This window comes from Lissotriton vulgaris, chromosome 9 (assembly GCF_964263255.1).
Source record: "Lissotriton vulgaris chromosome 9, aLisVul1.2, whole genome shotgun sequence".
In the NCBI taxonomy this organism is placed as follows: Eukaryota; Metazoa; Chordata; class Amphibia; order Caudata; family Salamandridae; genus Lissotriton; species Lissotriton vulgaris.
The window spans coordinates 326,326,297-326,348,861 of NC_141697.1; the positions used below are offsets into that span (position 1 = coordinate 326,326,297).

Consider the following 22,565-nt stretch of genomic DNA (forward strand, 5'->3'; position numbering starts at 1 on the left):
CAAACTCGTTTAAACAGTTTTTTATTTTTTATGCCAAAGGAAAACATTTCCCCTATGGAAAAACCTATTGACATACATTTCCACCTTTATTGATTGAGGGGGTCCCTTAATTGCCCTGCTAAGTGTTTAATCTTGTCAGGAGTAAGTTTGCAACCTTTTCCTGGGTAGTAAGGGGTTGGAGAAGTATTGGTGAATAGCCTGGACCATGGAAGTGTGTGGTTCCCCTCGAAGTCCTGTATTTACCACTTCGCATCTACTTTTAGCCCCTGTGACTAGATTTGCTTCCATGAAAATACTCATGCAAGTAAATAATTTCATGAGTGCCAAACCAAATACTGAGCATTTATGCCAAACCTACCCCCATCACCCACTCTGAGTATTGGGCCCGAACTAATTTAACTCTGACCAGACCTTGCCGTTTTAATCTACATGTAAAGTGCAAATATCCAATAATTTATGCAGCCCTTAGTATAGGCTTACACTTTTGCTAAACAAGGAAACTTAGGCACAGTGTGATGTCGTGATATGCCGAAGACTTACACAAAGGGGTAAAAATCAGAACTTCAGGCCTGGTTTGTGGTGCTTTCTCATAGACACTGGACTACAGGCCCAATCTGGGTTTACGAACAGTAAAATCTCCAACAGCTAGAGAACTAGAGAACGCTCAAATGTAAATCTGCTAATGCAATTCACCAACGCTTCTGCAAACAAGAGTAAGAAAGGGCTGCAATGTCACCACCAACCTGGACTTAAAAACAGCATGGGGCTGCAAACAAGCAACCTCCTGTCTAAAGCACATTCCCACTCCCTGCCTTTTTTATACACAGGTCATGCATGATCTACAGCTGGACCCTTACTCTCTCAGTACTAGTCCTCTGTCTGTGCAAGCTTCATTACTTTCCTGCTCGATACAGACCCCACATGGTCTTTAGCCCTTTCCCCCATTTGCAAGCACCAACTGTTGCACGCCTATGTGTTTCTTTTATCTGCTCTTGACACAGGCCTAACATGGTCTCCAGCTTTATCCGTGCTTTCTAGTGACACGTCCTGCCCTGTGTGGTTCTGAAACCAGGTGTAGGTGATAGAGAGGAAGACATAGCCCTTAATGACTAAAGTTGTGTACAAATCATGAGTTGGTTGGTACATTCTACGATGAGCTCTGCTAGCAGTGCTGAGCAAGGTGCCCCATGCTGCTAGGGTTCAGAGTATCAACAGAAAAGCATTCCATGTGATTTAGCACCCAGAAACCTTATGGTGTACGTGCACTCTATACGTTTCCTAGAACAAAGAGAGAAATATTTAAATTAGAGCAATGATACATCCAGAACTCTGCAATAACCAGAGTCCCGACAAAATGAAAAGGCTGGAATATTCAGACCCCTACCATGAAGTAGAGCTGGCCCACAGAGAACCTATACACAGAGCCTCAGTATATGCAAAACTTGTGCATAATTAAAGATTTGACAAAAAACATAGCACAGGTATGTTCACATTCCAGCATAATAAGTAAGGATGCATAAACCAAACCTAGGTAGAATCCAAACTCCTACATATTAGGATCCCTGTTTTAATCATAAAAGCTAGTATAACAGCTCTGTTATAATGAAAATGTTGCCATAATGTGTCAGCTCCCTCTATGACAGTAAATGGGGCAAGTGGATTTTATAGGGAAAGTAGATTTCTCGTTTTTTTTGGACAAGTAGTTTATAAAAGTCCACACCCCTTCATGACGCTGCTTTTAAAACATTCTGATATTGGCAAAATCAATAGTGATGACCGGTCTTGTTAAAAGCATGGAAAACATTGTTTTTCTTTATACTTTAAAGATGGCTGTTGCATTGGGGCAACAATATGCATTATGCAATCACGTTGTATCACACAGCATGTTTCCTATACTTTTTTTTATATAACTCTTTCTATTAACATTGATCACAGATTCGCAACATACATCGCAGTGTTCAGACATCTGCAAAAACATTCAGCAATACATTGCACAATCAAGGGCAGATCAAACATCCATGGAGCGTTATCACCCATATCACTCCTCCCCCGCCTCCCCCCCTGCTCCTCTGTACGTCCGCCATGGGCCCCAGATCTTCCTCCTTTTCTTCACGCACCACCTGGCCTTATAAACTGTCTCCTCGGCTCTCTGACACCAATCCAAATCTCTACACCACTGGACCCATTACGGCGCCTCCTGCGCCCTCCAATTCCTGGCTACGTTTCTTTTTGCCACCCCGGCTGCCAAGGCTGCCAAATTTCGTTGTATCTTGACCAGTCCGTCGGGCCTTTGATCATTAATAAAAACTATCATGGCTCCACCGGGACCGGCAAACCCATAACTAGCTTCATAGTGCGGAGCACCCTAGTCCAGAATGGAACCACATTAGGACAGTCCCAAAGAATATGAAAGAACGTTCCCTCCTCCTGGCAGCCCCTCGCACACAGACGGGAAAGTGTCTTGCCCCATGAGAACAAGTGTGTGCGCGGGTAGTACACCCGGTGCAAGATTTTAAATTGAACCAGTCGGAACTGAACCCACACCGCAATCTCCCGTGGCTGCCTATGTCGCTCTCCCATTTCGCCCGCAGAGACAGCAGTGGGCCAGGCATGTTATTAATCAATTTACGGTAGATGGTTGCTGTGGGCTTCTCTAAGATAGGGTCCAGCAGGAGCCTGTCTTCCAGGGGCGAGTACTCCGGAATCGATGTCTCTAATGGGATGTGGGCGCGCAATGCATGAGAGAGACGCAGGTAATGGTAGTGTTGTGAGTCATGCATTTGGTACTCCTTTTTTAGGTAGTCGAAGGATCTGAGGGCCCACCCCCTTCCAGATATCCCCAAGGTATTCGATTCCAAACAACTTCCTTTCCTATACTTTTAAGAAGGCCACACATTGCAGCATCACTTTGTGTCAGACAATGCTGCGGACATATTGAAAGAATAGAAAATATTGCTTTCTCTGTTCTCCGAGTGGTTGCCACGTTGCGTGGCACAATGTGATGACGCAACACATTGCGTCACACAACATGGTAGCAATCGTTAAAGTACAGAAAACTATACAGCCACGATAAATACTTATTTTTTATATATGTAGACAAGGGAAGCATATGAGACCCCCTCCTTTTCAAAGTGAATTGCATGTTTCTCTGTTTGCTTCAATAGAGTACAATCTAGTCTCTAGCTCTATCGTTGCTACTCACTGTCATGTCCTTCCTGCGTCTGATGCATACAGGATTCTGTTAATAATGGTGCTCTCACTACCAGTGATATAGCGAGACAACAAACATTTACCATCTTTTTTAAATCCTCCCTAAACAAGACCTATATCATGACTTGTTTCCACTTTCACAAGACTCAATTGCCGCTGGTCAAGCTGCTCTGACCAAAGAGCAACGTCTAAGATTAACCTTGTTTTCGTGGTTTAGTTTCTCATATTGGATAGAGTTCCTATTCCTTATGGTCAAGTACCGTGAGGACTATGGCGTCTTTTAGCTTCGTAGTATGTTCTAACATTTATGACTATCGATGAAGATCCTACGATGCAGAAGACATTTTTACTCAATTGTAGTCCCACTTCTGCATCTTAGGAATCTTTACTGGAGTCATAAAAGACCCTTCCTTCTCTTCCTTGGCATCTGGAATAAAAACTTGTGCAATTCATTATTAGTCTAAACTATTCACTTCAGAAAGAACGGACTCTGTGAGGGAACAGTCAGTACAAGGCATTGTGTTTAGTGAAGCTCTTGGAGCCTTGAAGGGGTAGGATTCCTTTTTAAAATCTTAAAATGTAAGACATTTAGGCTGAACCTTTCCTCGTTACTTAGACTTGCATGTGATTAGCAGTGTGTGTTATCGATGCTGCAATGTATTTTTGAGGTGGGCTTTTGTAGTATTTCAATCGGTCTAGATTTTTTAAAATCTTTCCTGTGGTAGGCTTAGGAGGGGTCTCCGCAACATAGAGGCACTTTGCTGTCCTCACTCTTTTAGGGATATATGGACATACCTATTGCTATGAATTGTTCTAGGGTACTGGCACACAGCGGGGAATTATTCCAATGTATATAACTATCATTGATGGTAGTACGATGCAGAAATACGAAAGATCACAATATATTGTATTACTTTGAAGAATTTTACGAATAAATACAAAAATTGACAGGAATGTAACATATAGAATACAGCGAGTTCCTTCAATGAGATGGCCAAAGTGTGCTATGAACAATCCGAGAAAGTGTTACTATTAGTATAAAACAATTAGACCAACCTCCTTAGATTTATAGGGCCTTCCCTCACTTTAAAATGTATCTTGGGAATTATCGAACGCAATGATATATTGTAAATTTTCACCAATAAACAGTGATTAATATTATTTTGACATGTATTAATAGAACAGAAACACATCTTTGCCCTTTTGATTATTAATTGAATTTGACGATCCTTACTAACATACATATTACAATGTATACTAAAAATTTTATAAGTAGAGGAAAAATATCACAGATTTTAAAAACTGCTACTGACTGACATTCCTTTGTTTTATTCCATTTGGACGTCTACTTCAATATATGCCTCATCCTTCCTTTTCGCCTTTTATCTGACCAGTCACTGTGCTTAAGTATCAGTTTGTCCTTAAGAAACCGTCTATAGCATGCAGTGTGTCCTTAAGAAACAGTCTATAACATGCAATGCTCCAACCAAAAAACAAACTGGCTTTAGATAAAAATGGAAGCAGCAGGATGACACCAGGGGTAAATATAAAAAAAACACATGAGTTTGAAAAACTAGTTTTCACTTACATCTTTTAACTAAAAATGGATTTAATTACAAATAAGGTTCCCTGTTTTCCGTTTTTACATATAAATACAAACAGAAAAACATTTATTTTCTTGTCAGTATTTATTTTGAAATGTGGATAAAAACAGGAATATGGGTTGTTTTTGAGTGATTCTAAATGATGTCAATCATAACTGCCAGGCCAATAACTGTGCCGACTGACAAGCAAGGGGAATAAAAAAATGGGATTATAGTAAAGAACCTTAAACAGCAGTAGATTTGCAAAACCTTGATGCTAACATTTACATATTATCTAACAGGTGCATATTTTACCATCTGAGTGTGTATATATCATTGAAACCTGTCAGGCGTTCAGACACGAGTGCACATTAACTGGTTATATAAGTGCAGAAATATATACATTCCAGCTTCTTTTTTTCACAAAACCTAAAATAAATATGGATGAATACAGGTAAAATTAGCAAAAAAGAAATATGGATGAATACAGACTGAAATGAAAAAAATATAAATACCATAAAACGGAGAGCCCTAATTACAAATTAGAAGTGGTATCCTTTCTAACACCTTACTGAGACATTTAACCCATGCTAAAGTTGCTGACTTTGTCCCATCATTATTCCTGAAGCATAATACACCACAGTGAACAACCAGGAGACCTATAATTGCTTACACTTTTTTTATCAGACTAACTACAGATATTACATGTACCTCGGAGACTTCATCAATAAATGTAAAAGTCTATGATTTGAGAGTTGCTTGTGTCTCACTTGGCAAATCTGCTGTCCCATAAGTGCCAACCGTGACGTCTCCTTGACTATGGCTGGGACATGAGGGAATAAATGCCACGACGGCTCAGGAAGCAGAATGCTCTTTCAAGGCAGAAGAATTTCAACGCTAGACTACAAGCAGAGCCCACTCAACCTTTCATACCCCATAGGTTGGTAAAATGAGTATAACACGTTGTGTGTTTGTAACGTGTTAATTATAGTGCTTAGATACAGAATAAGAGACGGATCGGGCACTGTACAATATCAAGTCATGATTCTTATTGTTAATATGGGTCTTAGGCATAAGTTTCAAACACCAGACCCAAACGAATTCCTACAAACAGGCCTCGTGAGGACCATGTATGATATGGTCAGTTTCTGTCACCATGCACACATGCTGGTCTCAGCCTTCACTTCATATGAGGCCACAATAGTGGTTACAAATGAATTCATCTTGTGCTGTGTTCAAGCCAAAAAATCAGTCGAGAAGTATAAAAATATGGTCTCTAAATATTTAGCTTAAATGTTCACGGTCTTAGATATACTTAATTGTAGTCATTTTCATCTACGCTGCAACAGCACATGGAAATTATATTTCCCATGCTCGTACGGTGTACTTTTGTCTGATCTGCAAACACTTTTGTTTAATTTAATAATCACTTTAATTCAAATCATGCATGAAACCGAAAGCAATCATTAATAAATATCCCGACAGTGAACGATGTAGAGAGACACCCATCAATCAAAGTCCACAAATCTAATTTGGGACCCTGGCATAACCGCAGCATTGTAATTACATTAACTATTGTGCATCTCAGAATGCTCGATGGGCCTACGTGCCTGGAATCACCAATCTGTTCCTTGGATGCCCACTCAAGGCGCCTCAGTAAGCAAGGTTTGAGTAACATGTTCAACTGCCCATTATGGGATTAGTGGGTTATTGTTGTGTTCTCTTGTTGTGGGATAATGTCTAGTACCCACATCAACAACAGTGCCATCTATTCAGGCTTTTGTAGACTCTGCCTTGTATCGTGTGCATGACCAGCCTTGGAAACTGCACTGTGTAGCATTGATACACAATAAGGTTTAATATTACAAGTTCTTTGGTGTTGTTGGTGCTGTGGTTAGATGTATGCAGTTGTGTAAGTACCGTATGATTTACATTTAAGCCATCATTCGAATATGTCTCAATAGAAAAACATTATGACCCCTTCACAGGTACATTTTGTAAATCAGGTGGCAGCACGGAATCTGCATACAAAACCGAAATGTAACAATGTCACTGAATGCCTGTCCGCGAGAGTGGTTCAATGTCATATGCATACTTAGTACTTCCGCCATGTGCCATGTTTGTGAGGTTACAGCGATCCTGTTTGCAGTGTCCTATGGTCACTCACAATGCACCCATGTTTGTCCTGGTATAAAAAGCAGTGTGGCTGTCTTGCTGGGAGATTGCTTGCCTGTTTTTACGCTTTATAACTTTGGAAGAAGGGTAGGGTACATTTATTTTCTTTACTTGGCAACCAAATGTATTACACAACAGGATTGAACATCCAGAGACATGAAACTTGTAGTATAACTGAACAATCACTGCCAAAACCAATAGGTCTGGCTTTTGTCGTTATTTATTAACATCTGGGCAACTGTTGCCATCAGCTGTCGTACAAAGGCTGTCCCACGAGGAAGCAAACACGTGGTCTGCAACAATATAGAAGTGATGTGTAGGGCCTCTTTGTCTAACAGACCTTTAATCAGAGTTGCTGTGTATTAAAAAACGAGAGGAAAGAAAAGGAGGTAGAAGATACAGTTTGTGTTGTTCGTGGGGAACTGAAAAGACATGCAGAGCAAAATAAGGTAGTAGATCATTTAGACGAAGAAGGCCAGACCATTCGTTGCATTTTAAGTCATGCCAATGTGCTTGCATGTCCTTACTTTGTGAGCCAAAAAAAGATGTACCTCTAACAAGGTGTTATAATGAAAGCAAACTAAAATAAAAGAACATGCGAGGGTAATTGGTCAATATCACTCTACCGTTAGTGCAGGCTATGGTGTTCAATTAGTGTGCAGTTCATAAACAAAAAAGGCATAACCCAGTATTTAGAATGTTGCCGTATAAGCCAGATAGATAGCTGTTTAACAGAAAGACTACTTGATGGCACATCACAACATCCCTGGAGCACTTTACCCAGGAACTACCGAGGAGAATTCAAGGAGCTAACAAAGTATTTCCGTAGAACAAACCAGCAGGTCAGGCAGCTTTTTAGAGGTTGATGTTATAAGAGGTCCACTCTCTGAACTTTCCTTTCCTCACAGTCAATGAGAGGTGGAAGTTTTGTTCACAAAAGGAGCAGAACTAGACTGATATGATGGTGAATGGGAATTAACTAGCTCGTACACACCAGCCTCAGGGGTGCCACAGCATTTTCAGATCCACCGGGTAGTTAACTTCACAAATATTCCTGAGTATCAGGTAAGAAGAGGTCTACCATTCCCAATGACTCCTCTTTTTGCTGGCTTGTATTCCACTTACTTTATATTGGTATTCACTCTGTGGTGGTGAACGTTTTGTCAAAGTACTTTAACACTACGTTTTTCCAAAGTTAGACAAATCAAAGATGTCCTCGGACTCCTTGATGTACTCAATCATCGGATTGCTCACCACAGAATATAATTCACATTGTTGTAAACCACTGGTCCTGGGATTGCTTTTACACAAATTCATTCTGTACACATCTGATCATAGATGATAGAAAACATGAAGCCTGGAAATCACTTCATACGATCTAATGACCACTGTTTCCAGGATGCTTCGCGTAAGCAAACAGGGGGATAAAGAATGATGTCTCACTTTGCTTTAAAGGGTTATGGCAAGAGTCTGATAATTTCCTACGCCTTTAACTTCTCCAACTGGTCAACGTTTAGAGAAAACATTGTTACGCTGAAAGTTTGCTAAAAATATGTAGCTTACATCTGATTATATACAGATTTAGGTATTTTGACATTATATTGATTCTCTTTCTTTTGCGACAAACAGACCAATGAACATCAGCCTATGCTTCAGCTATATCTCCAAACTTTGAAAGTTCCTTACGAGACCAGCTCTGTGGACCTTAAGGCATACATTCTGGATAATCCTGAGAAGACAAGAGGGCTGGGGGTTGACAACACCATCCCTCACACTTGAGCAATCCAAGGTTCTCCTGTTCAACTGCCAGTGTTGGATACGACTAAGTTCTCATTCCTACTCACCCAGTAGGTACTCCAATCACATTTGTGAGCATTCCTACACTTTAATGTTTGTTTGGATCCAATCAAGTTGGACAGCCTCTCCATTGCATTTTCTGACTCAAAGTGCCATTCCAATGGAATCACATGTTTGTGATGGCACAGAAATCCCCTATTGGAACTGGTCCACAATCTTTCTCCTTGCAGCCCCTGGATCAGAGGCATTACTCTTCCATAAAGGGGCCCATCTGTCAAGTAGACCTTAAAAAGCAGAGATGCTTATCCTCTTGTTAGCGCAGTTTACTGCTGGTTCCTTTTTGGCACATTGAGCCTTAGGCTATTTTTTTCTTCCCAGGAAAGTATGCAGTCTGTAGCTGAGACATCTCTCCAAAGTAGAAGCTAAGTCCATCTCGCTGCTTAGGACCTACTTATCCAGGATGGGTGTACATGGGTTCTCAAACTACTACCTTTAAACATAGATCATATTATGGTCATTGATCATGCTCTCCTCATTTGTGCCTCTTCTTGACAGGCAGTGCCAGTTGCAACATCCCTACATTCCACAGGTCTTTAATTTGACTGACTTCATTACTCACCTACACATGAAGCAGGGCACTCAATTGATTTGGTGCTTTCTACCCAAAAGCGGTCTATATGGGACCCTCTCCCGCTACCTTGGATGGACTACTATTTGATTAGATTTAGCTGGCCAGCTTTCACCGTGAATGATTCCTCTGTAAGCTGAATTTGAGCAGCTTTGTCTTTCTGAGCCTATAATAAACTTTTGAAAAGTATGCTCCTGGCTTCGCTTTTAGCACATCCATGCCCATGTTTAGTGGTAATACTGAGGGTCATATTGGTAGGCTGAACTGTTGGATCCATGAATCAGTTAATTCACTGGACCCTCTTAAGCTAAAAAAAAAAACAGATGAGAAGTACACCTTCAGCTCCCTGGTATACTGAAGCTCTGTCGGATGCAAAGAAACTGTGTAAAAAAAGCTGAAAGAGAGTGGCGGAAGGAGCATAATCCAAGAGAGAAAGAGGCATATCGGCTAGCACTAAGGAAATACAATGGCCTGCTTAGAATTGCAAAAAAAGAAACTTTTGAGAGCGCGATTGCAAAGGCAGGCAATAAGTCTTGCGAAGTATTTAAGATAGTGAACATCTTTATGTCCCCAGTAGCTTGTTCTAGAGCAGTTCCTCGTTCTCGTGAATGATGTAATAAGCTGGCCATCTTTTTCAAGGAGAAAATTTCGACTCTGCAAGTAAGCCTTGCTCGCTCCTTGCTGGCACCTAGTAGCTCCGTTTCCGATGGAGAGGTGACCATTGACGCAATAGGATGTTCCCTCTCCTATGAAGAATACCTGGCAGCCAACTTACATTTTAAATCTGGTTCAACCACTGATCCCTGCCCCACACGTGATCTTCTTTAGGCGGGAGAGGCAATTATTCAATAGCATGTTTACCCAAGGATTGAATCACTGACCACTGCGAAAGTCCATAGAAACTGGAAACAAGCGAAGATTCTACTGCTGAAGATGCCTTCAGCTGACCCTAACTTGCCCTGTAATTTCAGGCCCATTTCCCCGTAGCCCGCAGTCTCCAAGAAAAGCAGTGAACAGGCGGCTCTACTGTGATTTGGAGAAGAATAACCTCCTACATCTGAGTCAGTCAGGCGTTAGGAAGAACTTAAGCATGGAGACAGTCTCACTGGAGGTGATTGAGGAAATTAAAGGCACATTGGATGTCAAGGGCAGGGCAGTGCTGGTCTTGTTAGATCTGTCTACCGCCTTTGATACAGTCTCTCATTCTCTCCTCCTAGACCGTCTTGCAAGGATCGGAGTGCAGAATCTTGCCCTCATTTGGATATCCTCTAGTCTTGAAAATAGAGAACAGGAGGTTTGGCAGCCCCCGTTTGCCTCTGGGAACAGGCCTATCTCTATCGGGGTTCCACAGGGCTCGGCCCTAGCTCTTCACTGTTTAATGTGTACCTTACCCCACTTGCTCTAGTAGTTGAGTCATTTGGTGTTAAGACTGTGTCATATGCAGATGACACAGATTTTCTTCTCCTTTACGGAGGGAGAGGTTCTGGCCAATGACTCTATTAAATCTTGCCTTACAGCAGTTTTTGAATCAGCTGGTGTGCAATGCTGACAAGACCGAAATTCTCTTTTTGGCACCTCTGCACCCTCCGACTGGTCTGCTTGTTGGCCAGATGCTTTCATTTTGCCTGTGTCCTATAAAAAACCCGGCCAAGAATTTGGGAGTTAAGTTTGACGGGTGCCTATGTTTCCTACCACAGATTAGCGCAGTGACTGATATGTGTTTTTGTATATCAAGGGCACTGACAAATTGTCTGTTTCTTCTCTCCTTTACTGCCAGGAAAACAGTTATACAGGCTCTCATAATGTCTCACCTTGATTACACTAATGCCTTATGTATCTCGGCCTACCAGAATATGCCATCCATAGATTACAAGTAGTGCAAAACGCAGCGGCACGTCTCATACTGCATTTACCTAAGAAAGTGTGGATCTCAAGTCTTCTTTCCTCTCTGCACTGGCTCCCAGTAAGGTAGAGAATTCGGTTTAAAGCCTTGGTAATGATGTATTGGGCTCTCCACAATATTGGACTGGGATATCTGCCTTTCTGTATTCTTTTCTACAATCCAGTGAGGAGCCTACCGTCCTCTCATCTGACTCTGGCCAGAGCGCCAAGAGTGAGACTGTCAAGGACTGGAGGGCACTCCCTTTTCTTGTTAGGGCCTTCTGCATGGAACTCTCTCCCGATCTGAGACAAGAAACGTCAGAACCTACTTTCAAAAAAGGGATTAAAAACGTGGTTATTCACCATGTAATCTGGCTTGCTCTTGGATTAGCGCCGGGACACTGCTTGGAGCATTTGTGCGCTTTATAAAACTGTTCATCACCATGTAGCCCACAGGAACATCTGAGATCCTTCATGTAGCCCACAGGAACATCTGAGATCCTTCATTAGTTGACATACATTAATTAACATGACATAACAAACTAATCTCAGCACCTTGGTCTTCAAGTCGACTTGAAGACGCTAGGACGCTATCCGGACACGCCTCCGTACTTCCCACACAGTCAATACTGATTGAAATAAATTTCGTCACTGAGTGAGGGTCTTCCCCAGGACTGAACCATACTAACGAACGTCATAGGCTCGCATCCAGTCTTTCCTTTTCTTGCGTAACCGAGGATACAACCCACCTGTTATCTCTCATCGCCCTGAAAAAGCCCTTGTTTGGGCGAAACGCATTGGCTAGTCCAATTGATCACAAACGGAAAAAGACTAGGTTGACAACCTTTTTTTCTGTGCTAAATTCTGTAACCCGTTATTCAATTAAATTGCCTCTCATCCTATCAGTATATAGTTCTGATCTCCTTTCATGCCCACCTGGGTCTTTTTCTCTGCTTTGCTGATTCAGCTTACCAGGGAGCTTACAAAGAGTCAATAAAGTTGCCAACATTCTGAGAAGCTGACTTTTTTAAACTCCTTGGAAAAGGCGAGAGAACATGGCAGATCCTAATGACCAGTACACCTTTGAGATATCTTTAAGGTGACTTATGATTGGCTTGAAGGTGGGTCAAATGATTCTGCGCTGTTACCTAACTCCTCACCACTAAAATTGTAACCTTGACATGGCTACTGCAGTGGGTGCTGCCTTGGTTGGCTCAACAGTGGATGGTGGTCATTACTCTGGTCCTCACTGATTAAACTGTTCCTGCATTGCGCTGTATGGAGTGATTTCCTTCCTGAGCTCTGCCATTCCTGGAGATAGACATGGGAAAGGGTGACCACAAGTGGCCCAAGCTGTTCGATCCCAAAAGGCCAACAAGAGAGACTGAGACAAAAAAAAGGGAAGCTGGAACTAAGGCAGCATGGGCCTATACTGGTCCTATGGAAGAGATAGAGGTGAAACCGCTGCTTTTAGACATGAAGAGGAGCTTACATCCTATAGTAGACAATATTTACTCACTAACTTCACGTATGAATCGAATAATGGAGAGTCAGACAAGCATGCTTCATGTATGTGCATGCAATCGATCTCTGATTGGGAAGACAGCACTAATGCATGGAATGTCAAAATGGTAAAAATGGCAAAGATGCGGGAAATAGTCACACTAAAAATGAAAACCAATGTGCAAGATATAGGCATAACAAAGTAAGAATTGTAGGAATAAAGAAAATCAAAAAACATTTACAAGGTAGAGCCTATTGAGACAAACCTACAGTCAGAACTATTTTGCAGATCCCATCTTCTTCCTTGCTAATTGTTGAGAGGACACACCAAAACACGGCCCCTAGACCTGTGCCAAAAGAACCTTGCATCAGATCACTGCTCTTTACTCAATTATTAGCATGGGCATACATTTCTATTCAAGGTAAGCAAATAAAAAAAAGAACTGATCCATAGCAGAATGAGGCTCTCCATTTTTCCAGACTTCACACTGAAGGTTCATGAGGCCAAGAGGGCTTTCACTGGGGCTAAAAAACATCTTGAGAACTGAAACTCCAATAAGCCATGTAGTAACCAGGTGTCTAAACAGTCTGCACAAAGACTAGGCTCCTGTTATTTTTTGAAGTTCAGGTCTTTTACTGAAGTGCAGGTGGCTGTATTGTTGATCAAAAACCGTTTTGCTGGAACGAGTGCTATCTCAGTTTATAATCAACATCTGCCATCCACCACTAGTAGAGATAACGACTGTTAGATTCAACTTTTTTTGTCTAGCTTCCCTAAAGTTTCCTGATTCGATAATTCTGTGAGCTGGAAGCGGTTATGAGATTATGCTGTGGCTGTGAGATGCATTGGGAAGGGCTACACAGAGCTTGTGAATGATTGGTGTTGGGTGTCCAATAAGTGTTCATATACTAGGCAAAAATCTGTGAGTGCACTCCAGATGAGATAATCCTGGAGACAGAGGCTGGTGGAGCAAGTTACCTTCTCCTTTTGATGAGAGACCTTTTATTGAACCCCTTAAACTTCCAATTATTATTATTATTATTATTAAAAGGCATGTGAAGTAGTGTGGCTCACTGGTTAGAGGCGGCAGACCCGAGAGCAGAGGACGGCCCGGGACCAGGGTTCGATTCCCAGCGCGGCAGGTTTCTGGACCAGGGTCAGCAGACTCGATAATTCTCTCGCCTCGGTGCCCACTCTGATCAGCGATCACACTCGGCAACTCTGGGCATTAGCTTGCCTCATCTTCACTAACGGCCCCACCAGACCGCCGGGGATGCCTGGTCTCACCCTGGAAATACCCATTAAGGGACCATCTCTCAGGGAAGCCAGGAAGGGTTTCGCAGCGGTCGAAGCGCCTTGGGACCCTCCGGATAAGTAGTGCGCTATATAAATGCCTATACATTCTTCTATAGCGCATGGCCACTCAGGAGCATCTCAGCGCTTAGGACTAACCAGAAGGAGATGGATTAAAGATGCAGGTCTGTATTATCTAGCTTTTTGGGAACAGGAAGGTTTTTAACTTTTTCCGGAAGGCGAGTAGGTTAGGCTCTTGACGAAGAGGTGAAGGAAGAGCATTCCACAACCCAGCCGCGTTATGCGAGAACAGACGGCCCCCTGTACGGGCCTTGCTAATCCTGGGAGTTATCAGAAGGTTTTGTTGGTTTGAACGAAGGTTCCTAGTAGGTTTGTATGGCCTGATCATGTCATCTAGAATGGGGGGGCCTCTCCCGTAGAGTGTTTTATGGACCGTGCAGTGTCTTGAAGTGGATTCGCTCCTTTATGGGGAGCCAGTGCAAGGTGCAGAGCGCGGGCCTGGCTGATGTACGATGGCTAGTGCCCGTGAGTAGCTGTGCTGCGGAATTCTGGGCAACCTGAAGTTGCCGGATAACCGAAACAGGGGCTCCAAGATAGAGCGCGTTTCCATAGTCCAGCCTAGATAAAACAAGGGACTGGACTATGGTTTTCTTAGCTGTTTCGGGTAGCTGAGGGAGGATTTTTCGAATTGTTTTCAGCAATCCGAAGCAGGTGGCTACTGTCTTCCTTGCCTGGATCTTAAATGACAGCTCTGCGTCCAACCAAAACCCGAGACTCTTTATCTCGGTCTTTGGAGTGGGTCCAGGACCCATGCAGGAGGGCCAGTGTGTCAAGTTGGTAAATATGGCCTTTTTCCCTAGAAGCATCAGCTCCGTTTTTCCTCCATTCAATTTCAGGTGGGACAAGTCCATCCATTTTGCTACCGCCTCCAGGCAACAGCAAAGACTGGAGGGGGGGGGACTCCACCTGATTAAGAGAAACAACTAGCTGGGTGTCGTCAGCATAGCTTACTAGTTGGATTCCAAAGGGAGCTACTACTTCCGCCAGGGGCGCCATATAAACATTAAACAGTGTGGGGCTAAGGGAGGAGCCCTGTGGCACCCCACACTGTAATGGTATTGGTGGAGAGCAGCTGTTTCCTGAAAAGACCTTGAAGAATCTGTCGCCAAGAAAGGACTCCAGCCACATAAGTGCCCTGCCTTTGACACCAATCCCTCTGAGACGAGACAGGAGGAAATGGTGATTCACCGTGTCGAAGGCGGCGCTGAGGTCCAGGATAATGGCCGCGCTGCCACCTGCGTCCAGAATCCTCCTGGAATCCTCTACCACCCTCAACAGTGCCGTCTCCGTTCCCTGTCCTCTCCGGAACCCGGTTTGGGTTGGATGAAGCAGATTGTGGGTCTCCAGAAAGGATGCTAGTTGTTTGTTTACCCATTTCTCGGCAAGTTTACTAATGCCAGGGAGCAGGGAAATGGGACGGTAGTTGGAAAAGTCTTGAGGGTCGAGATGTGGCTTTTTTAACAAGGCCCTGACCATGGCCAGTTTCCAGTCTTGAGATACCTTCCCGGATTCAAGTGAAGTGTTAACTAAGTGGGTGATGTATGTACTGATATTGGGCAGGGCTAGGTTTAAGATGTTCATAGGGGCAGGGTCTAGCGGGGAGCCAATACAGGTCCTTGCATTTGGCCCGGCCCTCTCTTTGATGTGGGGCTCCTCATCCTGAGGTAACAGGTTTTTAAGATTGGGGACAGACATGTTTAGGCCACAATATGTGTGGCCTATATGGAGTGACAGCTAGCAGCTGGCATTTTGCCCCTCATGCAGTAATCCTACTTAGTTTCTGTTACATCTTCACCTGGCAAGAACTATCATCCCTCTTCTCCCTTTAAGAAAACGGTTGGGACTTTCAGTTTAGAAGGGGAGGATTAGATGTTGGGGCCTTTTTTCTTCTTCTTATGACATCACCACGTATACTAATGAATGCATAGGGACAACCCAAGATTTATCTTGGCCCATACCATTCCAAGTGAAGTATCTCATATTACTTGGCACCTGTCCTACCATATGTTATCTGAGAAGCTAAATAACCTCTGTGTGCTTTCTAGCTTGGAATGTCACAAGGTCTGAAATATGCTGCCTTATTTAGACATAAAAAACATTGCTTTCTTTAAGAGTCCCACGTAGCACCACAGGGGTCAGCTACCTTTGCACGGTGTTGGAGAGTGCCCTTTTCTTTGTGTGTGACTGGTATTCTAGAAGATTGGCTAATTTAATGTGCAAGGATCGGATATGCTACTTTGTTACTTGAGGATGGAAGCTTATGTTATGGCAGATCAAATAATTCAGGGCTTGTTGAGCCACAATTCCAGCACCCTTAACAACACTTAAGTCCTCAACGATGTAACGGAAAAATTCTCCTCTATTGAAACTGGCCCAGGAGAGTGGGTTTAAGGGTTTTTAGACGAGGGCCAAAACTCGAGGGTTGTCTACATTGTGCTTTGCCTCCTTCAGTTACGTACAGAACGTTATCAATAGGTTACCAATAGGAGTCGGGCTGTGGTTAACTTCCTAATAATACCCGAAGTAGAAGTTGCACTATACATTAGTCGTGTGATTGTAATCGTTGGGGTAACAGGACATTGGCTTTTACCTGTAAGTACGGGCTTCATAAAGGATGTAAAATGTGTTTCTTTTTCTTGGAGAGCTTAAATAATGTTTATTAAAAAAGAGCACTGTCCAGAAGACGATGGGGCAGGCAAACACTTTTCCTTAATCATCAACCTCAGTGCAACATTCCACAAGGCAAATACCGGATGCGCTTTGCTTAGGTGGCTACAGGAGAAGCCGACTCTTCATGCACATCACTTTTCCCTCTAAGTACTGAAGTAACATTTTCGCAAAGAACTTAGATACGTAGTCTACTGAAGAGAAATTAAACAGTGAGACCCTGGGTTATCCCCATCTCCTTTTTAGATCTGTCCAGCCTAAGGTAAAAAACGAAATAATCATAAATTAAAAACACACACATATATATGCCACCGTGTAGTTGTAGTTGGCACAGAGTTTCCATAGGAAAGGCATTTTTTGTTTTACTAATAACTATCCCAAACTTAGCTTGGGGATCAAGGTAGAGAGGATCGTTGTGAGGTTCTTGGTTGGGTGTAACTAACATTTATTCAATATAATATGCACTCCTAAAGAATAATCTTGAGTATGGTGGTGCAATAAAATGTTACTGATATATTTACAAACAGAAATATAAGAAAATGAAATAAAATGTTTTAAAATGCTTAATGGGCACTTGGACTGCACTACAGACCTACAGTGTAATGATGCAATGGTATAATATTGCTGGCCAAGGAACTCACTAAGGAGCAGTCACAGATTGCAAGGGAAGACACTGACCAACAAAGTAAGTACATGCATGGAGGTACACCATCCCTAACTGACATGGAAATCTGGTTAAAGGTATAGACTTGAGGTTCTGTAAAATCTGCCTTGTCCTGTTATGTTATGGTTCCGTCACGATTTTGGTGATGTTGTACCGTATTTAGCAAGTACGGCTAATATGGAGTGAATTTGTCATGTTAACTAGCGAGTTCATTACGTATTCAGAGACTTTGTCTCGAATATGGGTTCCATTTTGTTCGTGCCTCCATTTTGGTGTTGCCATCACGTAGGCCCATGAGGTAACTAGACGAACGAAGTTGCATGGGCTTCGTTGTTCATGCACTTATTAACTAAGCCTTTTCTTGACTCTAAGGTGCATTGTAAGGAACTGACCTCTTTATCTGAAACTGACCCTTTGCGAGGCCAATTTTCTTGGTTGATTGCTATCTGAGATTGCAAGTCAAAGTTCAGGACATTGTCAACTTTTTGCTTTTCTACGCTTATCTTGCTCGTTATCTATCATTGTTTCCTTTTTATGTCCCTTCGTTACATGCATTGTGCTTTCAATTATGGGTTTGTCCGGCTTGTGGAGATTGAATTTGGGACATCCTAATAATTAACTTGTGGGGTTGGTACAATGTAAAGTGAGCCTTTTTGGAATGTGTTAATGTATAGAAATGTGTTTCTATTGGTCAGAATTTGCTGCAGTGGGTGTCCATTTGTAATGTGAATATTGTTTATAAATACTGATGTCTTGCTCTACAAAATTGAGCAGTTTCTTGAATTGTACACCGTGTTGTGTTGCTGGGATTACTGCTACTAGCTGCAGCTAATAAATTTGATCTCTGACGCCACCTAGAAGTATTCTGTGTCTGTTTGCCAAGACAGGAGAACCCGAAGACTTTGGGCGTGTCCCTGGCGCCGCTGGGTTCTAAAAACCCGGTTCTTCAGACTACAGAGCCAGGAAGACAACAGTAGCATACCGTACAGACAACAGCCTACACCGTGAACTGTCACCACCACACAGCAGAGTTATGATACAGCAATGGAGAAGGGTTCACATAAAAGTCATTAGCAGCTTTTGGTAGCTGGGCCACATACTGGATGGGGGTGGTTGGTGCATGATCCTGGTTCATTCCATAACCGATTACTTTCCCAAACGTGAGACATGCAAAATACATTTGCCACACACCCTTTGCACGAGTGTCTCAACAGAGTGGATAGCTCAGTAACAATGAATAGGACATGTCTGAAAGTGTATCCATTTACATTCCGACCTCCAGCAATTTGCACCTGTAATAAAGTAACAGGGGCCAATCGCTCACATTTCTAGCATTTACCTGATCACTCAATCCCTTGTTGGTGGACTATAGATGCCCACTGACTCATACATTGGCAAACGTGCAGCATGTAGGTGCATCTTACATAGGTGAAGACTTAAGTCTACTGGCTTCAAGTGGGATGACTGCTGCATCCCCAAAAACGATATCACATGAAGGAAAAACATAGACAACGAAGTCTGAGGACAGAACAACTACTGTGACATTTCCTAATGGAGTTGGCAAGGCAGTGGCAGTTCTAGTGAAGGGACAGGATGCCATGCCTCAAAGCAACTTGGAACTGAGGCCAAATAGATTCTGCAGATTCACAGGGCACAGAGCCAGGGAGTTGTCCACAAAGCTAGACACCACCAACACTTGAGGAGGAAGATGGCTCATGGACCAAGCATAGGTACAGTAAAGAGAACACAAAGATGATGACAAGGAGGGTAGTGTGGTTCTGGATAGCCCAAACAGGGGCACAGCAAGTCAGACATTTAGCCTGATGCTTCAGATCAAAGGTTGACGGATGCAGTCACAAACTGGGAATCTGAGATGTGTGACTGACATTTGACCCCAAGGAAAAATGTGCTACAAGAGGGTGAAACCCTAAGTAGTGCACAGAGATGGGTAATACATAAGACACAGGAATCACAACAAACGTTAGGCATAGTTGGTGGAAATGTGTGGGGCTATGCAAGTGCTGAATGGTTCTGTCCAGCCACCTGTGTGTGATGAGTATAGATCAGCCATAGTAAATGAAAATCCATCCCAGAATAGTGAAATAGTCATAGTGAAAGCAATCTATAAAGACCGCACTTCTGGGATGTTTCATCATTATCATTGGCAAGCGCTTATGGGTGATTTTATCTATTGTATTCAAGCTGACTGATGTCAAGTGTCACCACTGGACACTGCAGCTGCCATTTCCACAGTTGCCTGTGTTGGCTGTGGTGGTAGGCCAAGCAAGGTTGCTGTGTGTCAGTGGTCAGCACAACAGCATATGTCTGGCAGCATTAAAGAGGAAACGGAGTAGGGCTACCAATAAAGCCTGTGTTTTTCTAGGTGTTTATAGGTGTGCAATTCTCATTTGTGTGTGCACTAGTGACACATTCCTTCAGATATTGCCACACTGCTGATCTCAATGACTTTTCTAATACAGCAGTATTGCCGTGGGCCTCTCACTGCACCAAGCATCAGTAGGTGTTGTGCTGGTGGCCCTAGAAGAGGTTGTCTGCAGTCACCTGGAGTGCAAGTCTTTCTTTTTGCCTTGTTTTGTTGGCTTGCTGCAGGTCCCCTGCCTCCAGGTTAACAGATAAACAACAAATGTAATGCATCCACATATGAAAAGGTGTAAGGTAAACAGAAAAAATATGAATTAAAGGGATGAGCAACAACATCAATTAAGTCTAGCTGGTACAGACACAGGGAACACCAGGTAACTTTGCCTAAGAGCCCTTCTTCCATTTTATCAATGGCAACAATGTAAAGCTCTTGCAATGCAGCACTAGGGGAGTTAGTGAGGTGCCTTGAAAGGATACTTGAGATCCTCTTAGTAATATCCGATTTCCAGCTAACAGAACAGACAGATGCCAAAAGATGATACAGATGTAATGATTATGCTGGTAAGGGATCAGCACTTAGGCAAATTACAAGATGGTGATGTCATAGATAGAAAGATGGGGAAACCCGAGATCGGGGCACAGTTTCTTCACAGTATATATGTCTGTCCTAGGGCACCCAATTCCATCAAGGCTTCGATCGCTGAATACAGGCTGCAGCCAGGCCGGATCACTACTCCCCATCTCCCACAAGTTGAACCGGAGCAGAGAGGAACTGTCACGACGGCTGGTACCACATCTTAAAAATGCGCAAGCCTGCAGACAGGTGGGACAAGACCACGGTCCGGTCGCACCACCATGCGGAAGGTCCTCATGCTGCCATGAGCTGAGTCCGACTATCAGTAGGGCTGCAAGACCACACACAGGTTCTCAGCCCAGAAGTGCAACCTTTCGGGTTCAGAATAGGCAGCAGCACCCCAAACTGAGATGGAAATCAGCACTAATGGGACCACTTCCTGGGCAAGAAGCAGGGGAGCAGTAAGGAGCGGCACACCGCAATTGGGAGGGACTGCGGGAGGGGAAGCAAGTACCAAACAGAGGCACGCAAACCAGCCAGGAGCAGAAGAAATATTGTTGGTAGGAAGAAAGCCAATGCACTTGCAAAATAAACTGCAATCAGGAAACTATGTGTTCAATACTCTCCACATCAAAAGGCCTGTTTTGCATTCTATTACTTGGTTATATGCCTGTATTTTATTTCTAGTTTAGAGTTAAACTCCAGAACAACTTTCTTTAACACGGAAATGGAAGGGAAGGACCCAGAGAATCAGTTCAGACCATGTAAAATAGATGCATCATTTGATAATTGAAATGCGCCTCCCTTTACAACTGGCCCAGTTCCTCAAATTGGGCTGACAGGAGCAGCGGTGCGTGCAGCCAGCAATGCCCCATGGGTTACATGATCTGCTTCCCATGAATTCCAACCAAGCACTGCCCCTAGTGGGAGCAAAGCCGTGCCCGGTTGCATGTGTCGCTGCTCCCGATGGCATTGTAAACACAAAGGCTATGAAAGGCGCACAAAACTCGCGCCTATGAGCTGCTGTCTATTTTCATATGAAAGTAAATCAATTTCCTCTAAACCATCTGCGAAGGGACATATGTCTGGTTCGGTTGACAGTGGCGAGTACCGTCCCCACAAAACCAGAATGGACGTTGACAGTGTCAAACGAGCATACGGTTAGCTGGCACACTTCATTATTTCCAAAACGCTGATTTCAGAGAAATGCCATTAGTGGTTACTCACAACAGAACTGTATTCAGGGGGGAAGCTCTGCAGAGATGAGAAGAAACAGCAAGCAGTTTAATGCTCCTTTATATTTTAGGAAATGTTTAATTTGTGGGCACAGACTTTTTTTCTGCTACACATAATGAATGGAGGTTTCAACATTTTAGCAAACACATTTTCTTACGATGGGTAAATCACTGAGTGGAGCAGCAATATAATAAATGAGATGTATTAATTTCTTGTGTTTTACAGTTCTCACCAGGGCGTCTTTGATCATGCAAAGATCCAGCTTTTAAACAGCTTTAACGATCGTTAATTTCAACAGAGTTAACCACGCGCAAATAAGTAGCACATCTTCCCACTTGCACCTGCAAGTTATCGGATTTTTTCGGGAGGGTGGGAATATTTTTGCAAATTTTGCATTGATTGTCAAAGAATAAAATAATAGAGACATCGAGGAAAAACATTGACTGACCGCTGAAAGCTATGCATCTTACAACCCTCATACATGAAGCCATAGCTGGAATTACAAAATCACAGTGCGGGCTAGATTCATCCAACAAGTGCATTGAAAAAAGACAAACCGAGCATTGCATTTATACCACTGAGTGGTCAAAGGAAAAACAATACCTTAATGTGTTTCACCCCACAGCTGACAAGCTTGTTTGGTTGATACAAATCCCACGATATGTCAAATATCTGTAAATACAAAGAAAACAGCTCAAATGTCTTCCGTTACAATTAGATACGTCTATACATGTCATCCCTAGGCGCAACAGAGAGAGTAGTAAATAATTCTCTATACAGTACATATCCCATCTTGCATCTGCAATGTAAATCTCAGGTTCAATTCCTAAATCCATTATGCCTTCCAGCTGTAAATAATTTCTACGCATGGTGCCAACATTCTACAATAA

General features: G+C 42.9%; 1 protein-coding gene across 1 annotated transcript in view; it reads right to left on the reverse strand.

The window, feature by feature from the left end:
- The window catches only part of EML5 (EMAP like 5), a 1,453,541-nt gene that overhangs the window by 1,165,464 nt on the left and 265,512 nt on the right, over positions 1 to 22,565 (reverse strand). Inside the window, exon 4 of the mRNA XM_086936634.1 lies at positions 22,279 to 22,347. Within this exon, the coding sequence (XP_086792760.1) occupies positions 22,279 to 22,347 (69 nt within the window). The remainder of the gene's footprint in view (positions 1 to 22,278; positions 22,348 to 22,565) is intronic.